Source organism: Helianthus annuus, chromosome 12 (genome assembly GCF_002127325.2).
Source record: "Helianthus annuus cultivar XRQ/B chromosome 12, HanXRQr2.0-SUNRISE, whole genome shotgun sequence".
NCBI classification, from domain to species: domain Eukaryota; kingdom Viridiplantae; phylum Streptophyta; class Magnoliopsida; order Asterales; family Asteraceae; genus Helianthus; species Helianthus annuus.
The window spans coordinates 2,331,337-2,350,089 of record NC_035444.2 but is presented as its reverse complement, the minus strand read 5'-3'; the positions used below and the strand labels follow the sequence as shown (position 1 = coordinate 2,350,089).

Below are 18,753 nucleotides of genomic sequence, written 5' to 3'. Positions count from 1 at the left end.
GAATTATGGTTCAAACTTTTTGATACAAACCATGTGTCTTACAATCATTTTTCAAGGTATCAAACTTATATTATTTACATGCTCGATACACCATGATAGGCGTGATCACAAACCTATAGTTTATGGTAATCAACTAATCACCCTGATAGTATAAGTAATAATAAAATTTACAAAGACATGTTGAATGCACCCTTATAATCCAACTCTTTCATCACCATAATGCATCACACTTACCATATATGGCAATATGTTTGGGTGTAGAGTCGTACAAGCAGGCGGATTGAGCATACCATGTGCCACTTACATGTCAATTTTGATTGTTTTTTCATCTTTAAACATATTAACATCAAACCAAAAGCAACAACACATATGCCTGTGATTTAACATTTGTTTTTAAATAACCATTTAGTTTAAGACAAGCACATAATGCAAGGACTTTAACAACCCATATGATATTCTCAACCCGGATAATCACATAACCATCCATACGATATTATATCAACCGGTGTGAGCACATGTGATATTGTCAACCCGTATGATCAGATAACTACTCATGTGATTCAAAGTTTTTTTAATTAGACTTTGCCCTAATTTTATATCATCTAAGCCAATTCCCCCAATCATTCATACCACTACATGGTTTTAACCTCAATTTAATACAATGATCATACTAAATCCTACAACCTTAATAATAGAAACAACAAGTTTTGTCCATTAAGTCCAACCCTTTTGCATCAAATCACTAGTTACCCCAAACTACAAACCATACATTAATGGAGTTTTGAGAGTAATTACTACTTCATGATTTAGGTAAGTTACTAATAACCCAAACAAACAAGAATACTCAGATACTTTACTATTTCATCAAGGATTCATAAACTACTTAAATTAATTTTCACATAAGTATGATAATTGTTTCACAACACTCCTTTGACTAGTATAGGTGGTTAATCATCCCCACATTATTAAACTCAACATATTACTTAATATCACCTAGTTACCCTATATATTAAAATTTGGAAGGAATGAATAGTAATATCATGAGATGATCAAATGGTATCGGGTACCGGTACTAAATTTACCAAAACAATGTATTTTTTGTATCGGTTCGGCACCGATATTCACTGGTTCGGCACCCTCAAATACCGGTGCCATATCAGTACCGAGCGGTACCGAACTGTACCGTACCAGGTATATTTGGTACCGGTATCCACTTTTGGAGATTTTGGTAACAGTACATTCGGTACCGGTTGGTACCAAGCTCATCAAATCCTGTAGCAACGCAGCAATGCAAGTAATTGCACCGTTTAGATTATTTTTCATACACACAGTAAGTAAACGATATTTCGTTTGAATGAGTTTTTATATACACAACAATTTATTTTGCTCTCTTTTTTGTCTTTTTCTGTAATAAATGAATTGTAACATGTAAAATTAACTTAGATATTTAGAATATTGATGAGAAAATCTTAGCAAATCCTGTAATCAAACTGGTATCGTATCAGTACCAAATTTACTATACCAAATCATTTTCAGTACCAATTTGGTACTCACCTTTTGGCGTTTTCAGAATCGTTACTTTCGTTTCGACACCGGTCTAGCACCATATCTGTATTTATTGATTTTTACCTTCAAATATCATACCGTATTATACCGAGCATTTTCGTTGTCGGTACCTAATTTCGATGATTTTCCGGATTGGTACTTTTGGTGCCATTATCGATACCGAGCTCATCCATATTTTAACGTGTTAGCACCGTAATAACTGAACTGAAAACAACTGAATTTTCAACGTGTAGGACGTGTGGGTCCTATTATTATATATTAGGATATTTAAAATCGCTTTTTTAGAACGGAGTGACTATCCTTAACACGTCATTTTTTATGTTTTGATATTCGGTATCTGTTTGCCGTTGTTGGTACGTCTTTTGTAGTCATTGGGTCCCCGCCACAACACGCGGGCGGAAAATCAACTAGTATTATTTAATTGCAAACTAAGATACCTCAATAGACATTTTATATGATAACCTAAAATGGGTTATTACATCTAGATGATCGGTAGACATTGTGATATCATAAAAAAATATAAAAAAAAAGCACGTAACGCTTGTCCATCGAGTAAGGCTCATGTATAGTACAATAGTGACATTATACAAAGTCACAAATACTCTTGCAAGTGTAACGACTATTGCTTAACAAAAAGTGTGTTATTGTTTATTCTTCACAAGATATTATCTTTTAATCAAACTTATTAAACGAAGATGCAAACACATTTTTTTTCTAAAACACATTTTATTCAAACGACAAGTTACTCTACTTCTGATAACCACCAATATTTATACATTACACGACCTGTAGAATAAAAAGAAGACACCTTATCACCACACCATATTTTTTAAGACTCTTAAACACATTTTATAAATAAAGTTATTATTCATCATATTTAGGACTCTAAAACACATTTTACAAATAAAGTTATAATCCATCATATATAAATTTTATTATTATCTAAGGAGGTAAGGGTGGACATCCCGTCGTTGGAAACTCCAATTCGTGTACCTATACCAAATCAGGTACATTGTCGCCAGTCAATCACGTACCAATCCAGATACGAAATTCCTTGACCAGTCACCAAAAAAAACCTTGTTTGTGTTTGCTAGAGAAGACTACGTAGGCTTTAGACACTTCGTAAACCTAACCGCCAGCCAACAGACCAGATGATTGAAACTCAACCGCAGACTTCACCAAAGAAACGGGTCCAATTCGGACCAGATAAGGTGTACACCCCTGATTGGATATTAAGAGGGTATTGACGGGTTATGTCCAGGGGCGTCCCGAATTTTTCGCTCAGTAGTGTTATATATGTAGTTTTCGTATAGAAATTTGTGGGTATATACGTTTTCGCCCCCCGGTTATATAGAAATTTTTGAGTATATACGTTTTCACCCCGACCGAAAAATTCAAGCTTCGCCACTAGTTACACCCCGAAAATCCTATGGATAATTTGATCACATTAGACTAGGATAAAATATAAATAATCACAACTATATGGCACGTGGCTACCGCCCACGGTGGCGGCCTAGGTTTGTGAGCCAAAGTGATATAGTCAACAACTATTCACACTCGTGTCAAATCTTCTCAACAATTTCTTCTCACTATCTACATATACCCTGATCATCTTCTTCTCTTTCTTTATCAAACTCTCATTGCGTGCTAACCCAAAATTACCAAAAAAATGCCGGAAGTAATCGTCACAATGGAAGTGGGATCCGATGGTGTTGCTCTCATCACCATCTCTAACCCACCGGTCAACGCTTTAGCTCTCCCAAGTAACCTAATTCAATTCAGCTTTCTTAACATCAAGAAACAATCTTTATTGTTCTTCTGGGCTTTTGTAGTTTTGTTGCATGTTGTTTGTTTGTTTGTTTTGATCTGTTGCAATTGAGTTTTGTTTGAGTTTTCTTTTACCCTTATTAGATCTTTGCTAAAAGTTTAATTCTTTGCTAATTTTTATCAAGAAACAATCTTTATTTATCTTTTACTTCTGGGCTTTTGTTGCATCTTGTTTGTTTATCTTGATCTGTTGCAATTGAGTTTTGTTTAAAGGTTTTTTTTTTTTTTTTTTTTTTTTTTTTTTTTTTTTTTTTTTTTTTTAACCCGGATTAGATTTTTGGAAAAAAGTTTGATTCTTTGCTAATTGGGAGTTTTGATTTTAATTTTTTTTTTCTCAAGAAACAATCTTTAATGGTTAGTTATTTGTTTTGGTTTGACCCTCTTAGTTCTTGCTGGGTTGAAGGAGAAATTTGCAGAGGCTATGAGGAGAGATGATGTAAAAGCCATAGTCTTGACTGGTAAATTCTTGATTCCAGCTTTTGGTTTAATTGAATTTTGTGTTTTTAGTTCAGGGTTTGTTTGGTAAAACTGATAATCTAATGATAAAAGAGGGTTGTTTGGTAAAACTGATAATCTTATGATAACCAGGATTCAATAGTAGTTGAAAATAAAACTATGGTGGTATTTATATTATGTCGAAAGGAATTCGAATGAATCTATCCAGGGGGTTTGGGAATTGGGATTGTATATTAAAACTGGTTATTTAATTATATAATGTCTTGTATCAATTGCTTTCAGTTTAGAGGAGTATTGAATATATATATGAGTGAATTTTAAGGATTGTCCTTTATCTTTATACCCATTTTCAGGCGTTGTATTTTATGTTCAAAATTGACGAGTTTTGTCCTTAATGTTTTCATATCATACACGTTTTGTCCTTTAGGCCTAACTCAGTTAGTTTTTTCAGTTAAATTTGGTCATGTGCTTCGCACATGAGGGCATTTTTGTCAATTCAAAGGTAAGTTCAACGGCAAATTTATAGCTCAAAGCTTCTGCAACCTTTGAATTGACAAAAATGCCCTCATGTGCAAAGCACATGACCAAATTTAACTGAAAAAACTAACTGGGTTAGGCCTAAAGTACAAAACGTGTATGATATGAAAACATAAAGGACAAAACTCGTCAATTTTGAACATAAAGGACAACGCCTGAAAATGGGTATAAAGATAAAGGACAGCGCCTCAAAAGGGGGTGGCGGCGCAACTTGTTGCCCGACTACCTGCCATTGCTTTGTAATTGCCCTTTTTTTTGGGTAAAGTGTAATTGCCCTTTTTCGTGTGGAATGATATAGTTAGAACTGAGAATTAGAATAAAAAAAATATAATAAATACTTTAAAAATAAAGGACAATCCTTGAAATTCACTCTATATATATTTACTTAATTATATAGTCAAACTAATGACTTCCATGGCTAACTTTGAATATTCTTACTTTATGAAGGGAAAAATGGGAGATTTTCCGGTGGATTCGACATCAACGTTTTTCAAAAAGTTCACGCTACTGGTAAGAATTCATTAGATATATTTCTTTGACCTTTTCAGTAATTATCGTGTTTCTCAAACACGTATCGAAAAACTAACCGTTATCATTGCAGGAGACATATCTCAACTACCCGATGTATCTGTTGAACTTGTGAGCAACACACTCGAAGGTTTTATATAAACTTAAATCTTGTTAGTTTTGAATTTTAATCTATGCATTTGCTTACACGTTTTATTTATTTATTTTGGTTTTTGGGTACATTTAGATGCTAAGAAACCTATAGTTGCTGCTGTACAAGGACTTGCACTTGGGGGTGGCCTAGAAGTTGCAATGGTTTGTAGTTTTTGTGTATCGAAATTTGTTCGCTAGTTTAAACGACATTACTTTTTTTTTTTTACGATTTTATCTTGTTGGTCTATGCAGGGATGCCATGCCCGTATTGCGGCTCCAAAAACTCAACTCGGCTTGCCGGAATTGTCTCTTGGAGTTATGCCTGGTTTTGGAGGTAATTATACGTTTACGAGTCTACATTTTTAAGGTTCAGCTAAAATGATATCGTGTGATTTCGTGAATTAAGTTAAGTTATTAAATAACGGAATATTGTTTTAAGGTACCCAGAGACTTCCGAGGCTTTTGGGGTTGTCAAAGGCAATTGATATGATGTTGGTGAGCCCATATTTACACTTATATCTTTCAACGTGTTTTATTATAGTTGATTCCCCGATTTTGATTATTCATCAACTTGGCGATTTCGACCCATTTATCGAATTTTTTTGGTTATTGTAGTAATATAGTTTTGTGATCGTATTTGACACATTAACTATTTATAAAAATGGACATAAATGTTTGAAGGTCAATCTGACGCGTGCTAAAAACAACGCATTTCAACTGAAACCCTTACTTATAGATAAATCAATTGGCATGGCCGGCCCTGGGGGTGGGCAGGGAGGACCACCGGCCAAGACCCGATATTTCGAAGGACACTTTATTTTATATAAAAACCCAATATGTATATGTAAAATATATTTTTTTAATAAGGTATACCCATACAAACACCAACATGGGCCCACTTACAAAACTATTCTTATGGTTTAGATTAGTTATTAGCCCATTGGCATTAGGTTTAGACCTTTAGTGAGCCCAATACCCAATTTCGTTAAGGCGTAAGGGCACGTTTTTTCGAGCTCGAACAGGGTACACGAATTCTCAGGGCCGGCCCTGTCAATTGGGCTATGGCATATCTCTAATGGGATGGGTCAACTAGGTCAAATAAAAATATGAGCGAAAAGCGGAACGACTCAAACGGGTTGAAGTTGTTGAAAGTCACTAGTATACTTTAATGCTTACACGCATTTAAATTGCTTTATTGAAAAATAATAATATTAATATTGTAATAACATAGTTTTTGTAATCGCATTTTACACATCAACTATCTAAAAAAATGGATAGAAATGTTTGAAGATCACAAACTTTGATATTAACATAAGGTTGTTTTTTGTTTTTTGTTTTTTGTTTTTTGTTTTTTTTTTTTTTTTTGTAGACTTCTAAACCAATACTCTCTGAGGAAGGGTACAAGCTAGGGCTCATTGATGCTATTGCCCCCCCTCAAGATTTGCTGAAAGTGTCTAGGCAGTGGGCTTTAGACATAGCCGAGGCTCGTAAACCGTGGGTCCGCTCACTTCATCGGACAGACAAGATTGGTTCACTATCCGAAGCACGCGAGATTATTAAAAAAGCTAGACAATCAGCCAAACGGATGGCCCCTAATATGCCACAACATCAAGCATGCCTTGACGTAATTGAGGAAGGCATTGTTCATGGAGGATATGCCGGTGTTTTGAAGGTATTTTGGTTTTAGTTATTTTTCTATGGAAAATATTTGTGTTGAATAAATTAAAGATCTAATGTTTTGTTTCTACAGGAGGTGAAGGTGTTCAATGAGCTTGTTCTTTCGGACACATCGAAAGGTCTTGTTCATATATTCTTTGCACAACGTGCAATCTCAAAGGTACAATTATCGTTCCAAACTTTAGAACATATTTCCTATTCGAGTCATATGCCATTCGTCCCTAAGGTTTAGTCATTTTTGCTTGTTCCATCCAAAACGACTTTTTTGTGCATTTGAGTCCTTCGGGTTTGCGTTTTATTGCCATTTTCATCCTTGAGTTTGGCAGTTTATTGTGACTTTCGTGTTTCGTCCCTCGAAATTTGGCCCTCAGGGATGAAAATGGCAAGTTTTCAAACTTTTTCGATGAAAATGGCACCTCAGAGACGGAAGTCGCAAAAGTGGTCAACCTCAGGGACGAAAATGGCATTTTCCTCTTTCTTTTTTCTTCAAAATAGTTGATTTTTTTTTAACAAAATCTCGACTTTATTTTTGTCAATGAAAAGGTACCTAAAGTTACCGACGTTGGACTTAAGCCACGGGGTGTCAAGAAAGTTGCCGTGATTGGTGGAGGTTTAATGGGATCCGGAATAGCTACCGCTCTAATTCTTGGTAATATAAACGTTGTTCTCAAGGAAGTCAACTCTGAGTATCTTCAAAAGGGACTAAAAACCGTAGAAGGTAATAGATACTTGTATTTTTTTTAATCAATCTTGTAGTTCATTTTACTTTTTTATAAACTGGTTGATATTAGTCAACTTTTACACTTTTGTACCCTTTCTATATATATGGCACTTACGATAATGACACTTGTTTAGCAAATGTCCGAGGTTTGGTTGCAAGAAAGAAGTTAGCACCGGCCCAAGCGGAAAAAGCCTCATCGATGATTAAAGGTGTATTAGACTACTCAGAATTTAGAGATGTGGATATGGTTATAGAGGTAAGTTTATCTTTAGAGTTTATCTTTAGAGTAAACTGCCATTTTGGTCCCTGTGGTTTGGTCACTTTTGCCACTTTAGTCCAAAACTCAAACCTTTTGCATCTGGGTCCCTGTTGTTTCAGTTTTATTGCCATTTTGGTCCAAAAATGAAATCAAGTCATATTTGTCTTATAAAATCCTACTATTTTGCCCTTTTCCTCAGGGGCAAAATGGTCATTTCTTTTTATAAATAAATACCATATTTTATAAGACAAATATGACCTGATTTGCCCCTGAGGAAAAAGACAAAATTGCAGGATTTTATAAGACAAATATTACCTGATTTCATTTTTGGACCAAAATGGCAATAAAACTGAAACCGCAGGGACCCAGATGCAAAAGGTTTGAGTTTTGGACTAAAGTGGCAAAAGTGACTAAACCTCAGGGACCAAAATGGCAGTTTACTCTTATCTTTATAATGTTGTCTTCTACAAACTATTTTACATCTTTATAACATAATATAAGGAATTCATAAAAACATTATTTGGTATAATCCATCATATGCTTAATGAAGTATCTTTGTTGAAATATTGTCTTTTACTAGTTGTTTTACATTTTAATGACATAAAAATGTAAACTTTATGAAAACATTATATTATATGACTCCATCTTATGCTTAATCGTCTTCTTTTAAGATTGTTTTTACTAATTGTTGTACATCTTAATAACATAAAAATATGAACTTTAATGAAGACCATAGTTGTCAATAGCGGCTATAGCGACCGCTATGGCACGCTATGTAGCGAGGCGACCAAGTGTTGCTATTTGGGTCATAGTGATCAATAGCGTGAATAGCGACAGTTAGTTTTTTTTTTCTTTTTTGATGTAAATAGCAATTAGATATAGCTATAAAATAGCTGGATTTATAGGTTTTTGTTAAATATACATGTAAAATAGCATATATACCAGGATATTTTGATGTAATATACATATAAAAATTTTCATAATTCTTTTTCTAGTGTATCGCTATTTATAAAATAGCGGTCGCTATTTGTAGCTATTCGCTATGTAGCATATAGGTCCGTTGTCGCTATTTGTCGCTATTCGCTATTAACAACTATGATGAAGACATTATCTAGTAAAATCATTTGCTTAATCGTCTTCTTTAAAAGATCGTTCTTTACTATTTGTTTTGCATCCTAATAACGTAAAAATGTGAACTTTATAAAAACATTATTTTATACGACTCGTATGCTTAATTGTCATTGTAAAATGATTGTCTCTTTCTTATTACTTTCTAATAACACACACTTTAAAACTTCTTTGGTAGCTATTATCTTGATCGAGTTGTTCTTAACGCAGGCTGTTATCGAGAATGTTCCATTGAAGCAAAAGATATTTAGCGAGATCGAGAGCGTGTGTCCACCTCATTGCATTTTGGCAACCAACACATCTACCATCGATCTTAATTTAGTCGGAGAGAAAACCAAATCTCAAGATCGAGTTATAGGGGCACATTTCTTTAGGTTACACTTCATAATCCATATATTCGAACTATTTTCTCCAAGTCAGCAAACTAACGTTTATTTTATTTTGAGTTAAATTGCCATTTTAGTCCCTGTGGTTTGGGCCATTTTGCCAGTTTAGTCCAAAGGTTTCATTTTTAACCTGTGGGTCCAAAAAGGTTTCACAGTTGCCATTTTAGTTCACTGGGTTAACTTCATCTATTTTTTCTGTTAACGAGAAGGCCAATTTGGTCATTTTGTATGTAATTCTGTTAACTAAAAGGGCAATTCAGCCATATAAAATGACTGAATTGGCCTTCTCGTTAACAGAAAAAATGGATAAAGTTAACCCAGTGGACTAAAATGGCAACTGTGAAACCTTTTTGGACCCATAGGTTAAAAATGAAACCTTTGGACTAAACTGGCAAAATGACCCAAACCACAGGGACTAAATTGGCATTTAACTCTTTTATTTTTTATGAAATGATTACAGCCCAGCACATGTGATGCCTCTACTGGAGATAGTGAGAACCGAAAAGACATCTGCACAAGTGATATTAGACCTTATGACAGTTGGAAAAATCATAAAAAAAGCTCCTGTTGTGGTCGGAAATTGTACGGGATTTGCGGTTAATCGCACCTTCTTTCCGTATACACAGGGTGCACATATTTTGCTTCATTTAGGTGTCGATTTGTTTAGAATCGACAGATTAATCAGCAGCTTTGGACTCCCCATGGGACCGTTCCAGTAAGTTTCGCACTTTAGCTTCTAAAGTCAAACCGTAAGTTGACGTTGGAAGTCAAAGCTATGGGAAATTGAATTTTGTATGAATTTGCTATTATAGGCTTCAAGATTTAGCTGGATACGGTGTAGCCGTTGCCGTAGGTAAAGAATTTGCCAATGCTTTTCCTGATCGTACATTCCGGTCTCCTATCGTTGACCTCTTGATTAAAAGTGGACGAAATGGTAATTTCTTGAATTATGTTCTAAAAAAGGTTCATTTGGAATAATATTAAAAAAAATCCTCTTTTGAGTTAACACGAGATTAATTTTTTTAGGTAAAAATAATGGAAAAGGGTATTACCTTTACGAGAAAGGTAGCAAGCCAAAACCCGATCCCCAAGTGTACCCGATCATAGAGGAGGCTAGAAAACAAGCCAACATTATGCCTGGAGGGAAGGTACTTTTTTTTATTGTATAAATTAGGGATGAGCAACCGGTATGGAGCACCGAAAAATATTGGTATTGGTATCGAACTGGTACCGAACGGTACCATTTTTGGCGTTTTCTTGCAAGTACAAGGATCGGTACTTTCGATTCGGTACCGGTTTGGTACGCTACACTATATACTTTTGAATACCGTACTGTACCGAGCACATTCGTCACCGGTACCTATTTTTGGCGATTTTCGGGATCGGTTTTTTGGTATCAGTACCGAGCTCATACATACTATTTGTTCTATTTCTTTAAAAGAAAAGGACAAAAAAGTACTTACGGGTCAACCCAACTCGAATTGATCCGGTTTTACCATACAAAAATGGCCCGGACGGTAGTCAAATGATCTAACTAGCAACAACTTGTAAATAACACGTTTCTTGAAATATGTTTTCGCAGCCTATAACCATTACCGACCAAGAAATAGTTGAAATGATATTGTTTCCGGTTGTGAATGAGGCTTGTCGTGTTCTAGAAGAAGGAGTTGTGGTTCGGGCATCTGATCTTGACGTCGCATCTGTTCTTGGAATGAGTTTTCCTTCTTACCGGTAAGTTCTTAATGTTAGTGATTGTTTTCCAAATCATTAACTTTTATTATTTGTTGAGTAAATTACAAAAATCGTCCTTTATGTATGTCACTTATTGCAAACTGTGTCCTTTGTCTACGCTAATTACAGAAAACGTACTTGATGTTTGCAGACCCTTGCAAGTTACGTCCTTTAGCCCTAACTCAGTTAATTTTTTGTGGTTAAATCTGACCAAATGAACCCCACATGAGGGTATTTTGGTCATTTTACTCATGTGGGGTCTATTTGGTCAGATTTAATCACAAAAATTAACTGAGTTAGGGCTAAAGGACATAACTTGCAAGGGTCTGCAAACATCGAGTACGTTTTCTGTAATTAGCGTAGACAAAGGACACAGTTTGCAATAAGTGACATACATAAAGGACGAATTTTGTAATTTACTCTTATTTGTTTTGTTTTCTAGATAGTTTTAGTTTTGATTTTACGATTACGTTATTGATTATAAGAATCTTAAATTTACTGCAGTGGTGGTATTGTGTTCTGGGGAGATTTAGTTGGGCCTAAACATATATATGCAAGTCTCAAGAAATGGTCCGAAAAATACAGTAATTTCTATAAGCCATCAAGATTTCTCGAAGAAAGAGCGAAAAACGGTGTACCATTGGTGAGAATGCAACCGTCGTCTTTACTCACTTTTGTTTGTCAGGTTAGAGTAAAATGCACGGATAGTCCCCGTGGTTTGGTAAAATTTCACCTTTAGTCCCCAACTTTTCAAAATTACAGTCTTAGTCCCTGTGGTTTGACAAGTTATTACTCGGATAGTCCCCAAAGCGGATGGAGGTTAGTTTTTCTGGTTAAGTGGGTGTGAAATGACAAGGACTATCCAAGTAACAACTTGTCAAACCACAGGGACTATCCGAGTAACCTTCATCCGCTTTGGGGACTATCCGAGTAACAACTTGTCAAACCGCAGGGACTAAGAGTGTAATTTTGAAAAGTTGAGGACTGAAGGTGAAATTTGACCAAACCACAGGGACTTTCCGTGCATTTTACTCGTCAGGTTATTTTAACCTTTTAAACGATTCTGATATATTCACGGGTTTTGCAGAGTGCTCCATTATCGACATCCACAAGTTCAAGGGCTCGTCTGTAGGCAATGGTGGTACATCGAGAAATTACAAGGATATTGCCGTATTGGGGTTTGTAAACCGTAATCTAGTATTCGTCGTTGGAATAAGGTTTTAAATTTCGTGACATCTTCACCTGTTTGAATTGGTGCATTCAAGTTGATGAAATGCAGGGCGGTCCTCGTACTTTTTTTACTATGTTATTTTTATTTTATTATCGAAAATCGATTGACCACTTGATCGCAGTTTAACGATAATATAAAGCTTATATTTCTAGTATAAAGTTTTATTTTTCTATTTTACTTGAGATTGCCGCATCGCAATTCATGTTTTAGTCTATTTTTACAGTCGTTCTAAATTTCTCTCGCGATGCAACTAATGTATCAAATATGCATTTGTTATGAAACTAGCATAAGAGCGAAGTAATATGAGAAGAATAATAGGGAGAAAAGGGTATATATTTATTGGCAAAAGATCAAATACAAATAATCTTAACATACTAAACATACAAATTGAAGGAAAACCCAAAAAGACAAGGTGGCATTTTTGTAATTACCACCAACTATCAAAGTTACAACCAAAAATACCTAAAAAAACACAAAATTTTTTTTTAACTTTTTTTTATTAAAAAATCGCTACATTTCGTTAGCAAAAAAAAAAAAAAAAATTGGCTGCTACTAAAAGTAGCGATTTTTTAATAAAAAATGTTAAAAAAATAAAATAAAATAATTTGTGTGTTTTTTTTTTTTATAGATTTTTTTAGGTTTTTTGGGGGGTTTAGTTTTAAGCATTTTAGCTTGGGTGAGGGGGGGGGGGGAGGGGGGTTAGGTTTTTTTAGGTTTTTGGGGGGGGGGGGGGGGGTTAGGTTTTTTTTAGGTTTTTGGGGGGGGTGGGGGGGGGTTAGGTTTTTTTAGGTTTTTTTTGGGGGGGGGGGGGGGGGGTTTAGGTTTTTTTTGGGGGTGGGGGGAGTGGTTAGGTTTTTTTAGGTATATTTGTAGAGTAACTTTGATAGTTATTGATAATTACAAAAATGCCACCTTGTCTTTTTGAGTTTTCCTTCAATTTGTATGTTTAGTATGTTAAGATTATTTGTACAAGAACTTTACCCTATATTTATTAGTCGATGTGTTTTACAATGAGATACAAAGGGTTATATTTGACTTTTTCCTGGCGTCATGCCTCAAGGTTAACTTTCGCAAAATCAAAGTATGTGGCGTACTGGCGTCAGTGCGTTTGGATGAGTTTAGTAGTTCTAGATTGATTTAATGTAGCTATTTATGTTGCGCAAAAGCAAAGTATTTGGCGTACTGGCGTTAGTGCGTTTGGATGAGTTTAGTAGTTCTAGGTTGATATATGTTGATTTAATGTAGTTCTAGGTTTACCACTTTGTGGGGTCCTCTCTGGGAGTGCTCAGGTTCGAATCTCACTTCGACCGAGCTTTGGTTATGTATAGTCCTGATCGAGGTGGTGTTAAAAACAAAGGTTGAGATATAAAAAACCAGACCTTTTGATGAACATCAAGGTTTAAGGTTTATTAAATATTAAATATTTGATTTGATGGTATATGGAACAATAAATATCTTAATACTCAAATAAAATTCTATTAGGGTGTAAGGAGTGGTTAAACACTTTGGAGTGGCAAATCAAAAAGCCGACCAATCAGAGCGCGCCATGTCAATCAGTTAAAAGTGTTTAAACTTTACTGAAAAGTGTTGGTAATGGTTTAAACATTTGGTGGAGTGGTAAACTTTTTAAATAAAAAAAAGGAAAAAAGATGTGATTGGTTGAGATTGGAATGGACCCCACCCCATACCCCCTCTCTCTCTCTCCTTCTTCCCTTTGCCGCATCGGTGTTGGCTCACCGATTACACAACAATTTCGTCAAACATGGAAGTGGCAAATGGGTTGGCATTGGTTTGCCACCCATTGCCGATTCGGTGAAAAGCTTTTGCCGCCCCCCACTCCTTACCCCCTTATAGATGTGTTTCTTTTAACATATTAAATATTTGATTTGATGGTATATGGAACAATAAATATCTTAATACTCAAATAAAATTCTATAATAAATGTGTTTCTTTTAACATGTTTTTGGATCTAGAACCAGGGGACCCACTCTAAGACCATGTGTAGTGGTAGAACCTTATAATGCCCCCACCATGGGGCATTATACGACACGTGGCGTTCTAGTCAGCAAGGGGGCATTATAGCAAAAGTGGTGTAGTGGGTATAATGCCCCATAATGCCCATTCAATCATAAAAAAAAAAAAAAAAAGAAATCAAAAGTGGCTACACAATCACATGCAAAAGTTAGAGTGTGTCAGCCCACTTGTTCCCTTTCCATTGGTCCACCCTTTGTTCTCATATGCATCCAATTTGTAGTGTGGGCGTTTTGAAGAAAACGCCGAAACCCTTTTTTTTCAAAATTTTTGCAATAAAACGCCCCATGTAGTGGTAGTGGGGGCGTTTTAGGGCGTTATTTTTCAATTTTTTTTAAAAATCACGCCCCACTACACATGGTCTAATGGACAAAACATTTTTGAACGGAGTGAAAATATAATATTAAAGGGTAAATTACTTTTTGAGTCTCTATTTTTTAGTGGTTTTAACTAGTTGAGTCCAAAAGTAAAAATTTTAACGACCTGAGTCCCTATAAGCATTTTTATTAACCATCTGAGTCCTTTTGGGTCCAAATTTTAACCTTCTGAGTCCAATTTTTTGGACTCAAATCGTTATAAAATGAACAAAATTGGACTCAAAACGTTATAAAATAAATGGCTAGTGACTCAGGATGTTAAACTTTTTGATTTTGAACTTAAGTGTTTAAAACAATTAAAACATATGACTTAAAAAGTAATTTACTCAATATAAAAACTAGCCAGATGCTAGATAAGAATACAAATACAAATACATAAAAAAAACAAGCAAACAATGCTAAACAATATAATCAAACACAAACCACTCACAACAAAAATAATTTGTGTGGATAAAATATAGAGCTAAATCAGTAACTATGTTGCCGGCCCTTCCATTGAAACCATCCGGGTTCAAATGATTTGCGGAACCCATTTGATGAGCTGGCATTACATGTTTCATACTTAGCATCGGCAATGAAGAAGTTTGTTGGAAGGTGGGGGTGTTCAAAAAAAAAAACCCTGAATTCGAAAATTTGATCCGAACTGGATAGTGATTTTAAAAATTTTGGATATTTCAGATATCTGAAATATCCGAAAATTTATATTTTTTATCTGAAAAATATCCAAAATATGCGAAAAATATCAGAAAATATCCAAAATAACTGGTTTCAAAAATAAAATAATATATATATATATATATATATATATATATATATACATATAAATTTTGAATATTCGAATATCCGATTCACTATCTGATCGATACGGATTCAGATAGTGTAACCAGATATCCGAAAATTTCGGATATCCGGTTTTGAACACCCATAGTTGGAGGCACATGTTTTTTTAATGGTGAATTTCTTGCTCCTTACGAGACTTGAATTCAAAGCCTCATGCTTAAGTGTTTAGGCATTGCCTTATTATTGGACCACCAACTCGAGTGGTGAGTACACGTGTCCACGTGCATACAAATGCAAGTGTTAGGCCGGTGGGTGTGGCACGGCGCCACCCCGCCACATCACCCTCCATAGCGCCCCCGGGGCGCCATCTGTGACAACTCGACCTTTTGACTTTAAACGCACGTTGACTTTGACTGTTTGACTTGTTCGACTGTAACTGTACATGTTATGTTTAATGAAACGTGTTGTCATTTTGCGTATATGTGATTACTTGTTGTTGTAGAAAATAATATTAGAATTATTATAAGACGCTTAGACTAAATCACGTAATACCCGACGAAACAGAATTTTATTCGCCATTTAACCGACTCGACGAAACATATGTATTTCGCCGAGCCTTGATTCGCCAAAACCGCCAAAGCCCAAATCACGGCCCAAACTGGTTTGTTTGCGTAAATAAATATATACATTAGGTTAGGGAAACGGTTACCGGAAAAACACTAAAAAAAACCCTAGAACTCCTCACCTACTGACGGCAGCCTTGAGACCTCGGAACTCCCAAAGAACGATTAAGATTCCTTCCTTGATTTATCGTGGTTAGTGCAAGTCCTTATCTGATTGTGTGTTTTACTACGATTATTTGTATGTTATGCTTGCATGTCTTCTGTGATGATAGCATCTTTTATGGTTATTGTTGATACTGTAGTTGTCGTTTGTGAGGATTATTAATTAGTGGTGATTATCGACGGCGATCACTATTACTGTTATTCCATTTATATTATTATTACATTGTCAAATGTCAAATGAAGTGAGATTTATATATGTATGTCGGCTATTATATTAAAGCTTGCATGTGTGTTATGAGTCAATTATTGTACATCATTGGATGAAAATGGCGGCTGGGACTAGTGTAGATCCAATTACAATTGATAGTAGCAAAAGTAAATTGTCTACATATGATTATTTAATAGCCACATTGATTGATATGATAAATTACATGTCTTCTTGTAAATACATTGATATGATAATTGTCAGTGTGATGATGATGCTATTCAACAACCAGGCCATGTGCCGTGACTGTTATTATGAGTGTTATGTGGGCGGCTAATTGAAGACAATTGGGTAGTATGGGCGGCTATTATAAAATGCACAGGTGCTAAATCAAAGGTGAAGGGGGTTCATGTGGGGTTTGGGCGGCTAGTGATGGCCATTGGTTAAGGGCTTGGCCCAATAACGTTAAAGAAGGGTCACTCACTATATTTGGCTAATAATATTAATGGTCCAATAACTAGAGACTTGGGCGGCATTTTTTGGTATCTAGTGCATGTGCATTGATAGTTTTGATCATGTGTGTGCTTGTATCCGAATTTCATGTTTTAATTTGCTAGGTCCGACTTTTGTGAACTGTTGTGGCCCGAGTTTTATAGCATATCGTCCAAGTTTAACTCCTGTTATATGTTGCCCGAGTTTCTTTAGATAATAACCTCCGAGTTCTTGTTTATGTGAGTGTGTGTCCGAGGTTGGCAATAGGTCAGGGTGGTCCGACTTATAAGTGGAAGCCCCCCTCCTTTCATCTCTTGTCCGACTTGTAACCCCCTCCTTAGTGTCTGAGCTATGTTCAATATATGCATGCTTAACTTAATTTGTTCGTCAGCAAACACGTTGAGTAACAGTTCTGTAAACAGTTAACTTTATCATCATACGCATGAAAACTTGTTAAGCATGTAATGTAGTTACACATGTAAATCGGGATAAGTGTAATAGTTCTGTGAAATTATGTTATTATGTTGAGCATGTTGATCCTGTGAACACGACTAATCTGTTAACTGCGTTACTGAGTAACCTTATTTGTATCAATTAAGAACTGTATTGTATGAGATGCATGATATTAACAATAAAACACTCTATGCTGTGTATTACCTGCGTATTAATACGAACATGAACTGATTCACTACACGTGCACACAATAGGACTTGACTGATTACTTGTGAGCGCATAACCTAGCATACCGAGCAAACCAAGGTGAGTTCACACTCCTACTAAGGCATGGGATTCCCGGGTCGTGGGAATGGGATAAAGGTTACCATTGACTAAGAACGTATATATGCTTTTCCTAGACTATCACCTACCATGGTCCTCGGATGTCAGGACGGTTCCGTAGGTTAGGATAACACCTACGTGGTCATATGCCAATTACTGCCTCGGATGTCAGGCACGCACGTAAAACCTACGTGTACGCATTACTTACTTCTATCCTCGGTTGTGAAGGATACGTGCGTAAAACCTACGCACACCCCATACGCGCTACTGTTCTCGGACGAAGAACAGGGATGATACGAGTAGTTGATACGAATAGTCTAGTGGTCACATAACATGGGAAGCCCCCACCTGTATAACTTACTATTGGCCCATTAGAGCCACCCGTTACTTACTGTTACGCACTTACTTACTGTGAACTCGCTCAACTAGTTTGTTGATCATTCTGTTACATGCCTTGCAGATCGTTAGGTACTTGGAGCTTGCACTGGAGAAGCGGGTCGTTGTGGACAAGGATCGTGGTTTCTACGTTGAACTATTATGACATTTAAAACTATTAACTACTGTTGGATTATTTACTATGCTTCCGCTACATTTTGAAACTATGGTTATGTTTTGAACACCTATCGTATTGGATGGATGGTTTACATTTATTTCACTTAATATTAATTACATGTTCAATATGTTCAATCTGCGAACTTTTCTCACTTATGTTGCCTTTGATGTGAAGATCAATGGCCGCACGAATTAACATGACTCAAGCCCAGCTAGAGGCTCTCATTGCTGCGGCAGTTGCAGCCGCTCAAGCAGGTAGTATACCCTGCAGTATAGACACTAGGATCTTTAGATCCTACATTAATTCTCGTATTTAACTTTGCCCTATACGTACACAATAGGTCAACCCGCTCAGCAACAACCTGTGTGCACCTTCAAGAATTTCATGGATTGTCGTCCTAACACGTTCAGTGGCACGGAGGGAGCAGTTGGACTCCTCCACTGGTTTGAAAAGCTCGAGTCAGTTTTCGAGATGTGTGAATGCCCTGAGGCTCGCAGGGTGAAGTTCGCTACTGGCACACTTGAAGGGATTGCGCTCACTTGGTGGAACGCACAAGTGCAGATCTTAGGGTTGG

General features: G+C 36.0%; 1 protein-coding gene across 1 annotated transcript; it reads left to right on the top strand.

The window, feature by feature from the left end:
- The first annotated feature begins 3,061 nt into the window (after positions 1 to 3,061).
- Positions 3,062 to 12,356, top strand: LOC110893751 (peroxisomal fatty acid beta-oxidation multifunctional protein AIM1). Its single transcript, XM_022140872.2, has 18 exons — positions 3,062 to 3,329; positions 3,780 to 3,851; positions 4,834 to 4,896; positions 4,988 to 5,044; positions 5,141 to 5,208; positions 5,299 to 5,380; positions 5,486 to 5,541; positions 6,416 to 6,718; positions 6,797 to 6,883; positions 7,267 to 7,441; positions 7,579 to 7,700; positions 9,042 to 9,205; positions 9,678 to 9,932; positions 10,030 to 10,151; positions 10,244 to 10,365; positions 10,800 to 10,948; positions 11,453 to 11,591; positions 12,036 to 12,356. The coding sequence occupies exons 1-18, from the start codon at positions 3,236 to 3,238 to the stop codon at positions 12,078 to 12,080; spliced, it is 2,175 nt and encodes a 724-aa protein (XP_021996564.1). The 5' UTR covers positions 3,062 to 3,235; the 3' UTR covers positions 12,081 to 12,356.
- The last annotated feature ends 6,397 nt before the right edge of the window (positions 12,357 to 18,753 follow it).

Coding starts and splice junctions, on each gene's coding strand:
- LOC110893751 (XM_022140872.2), top strand. CDS start 3,236: ATGCCGGAAGTAATCGTCACAATGGAAGTGGGATCCGATGGTGTTGCT. Junction 5,542..6,415: donor AGGCAATTGATATGATGTTG/GTGAGCCCATAT, acceptor TTTTTTTTGTAG/ACTTCTAAACCAATACTCTC. Junction 10,152..10,243: donor GATTAAAAGTGGACGAAATG/GTAATTTCTTGA, acceptor TAATTTTTTTAG/GTAAAAATAATGGAAAAGGG.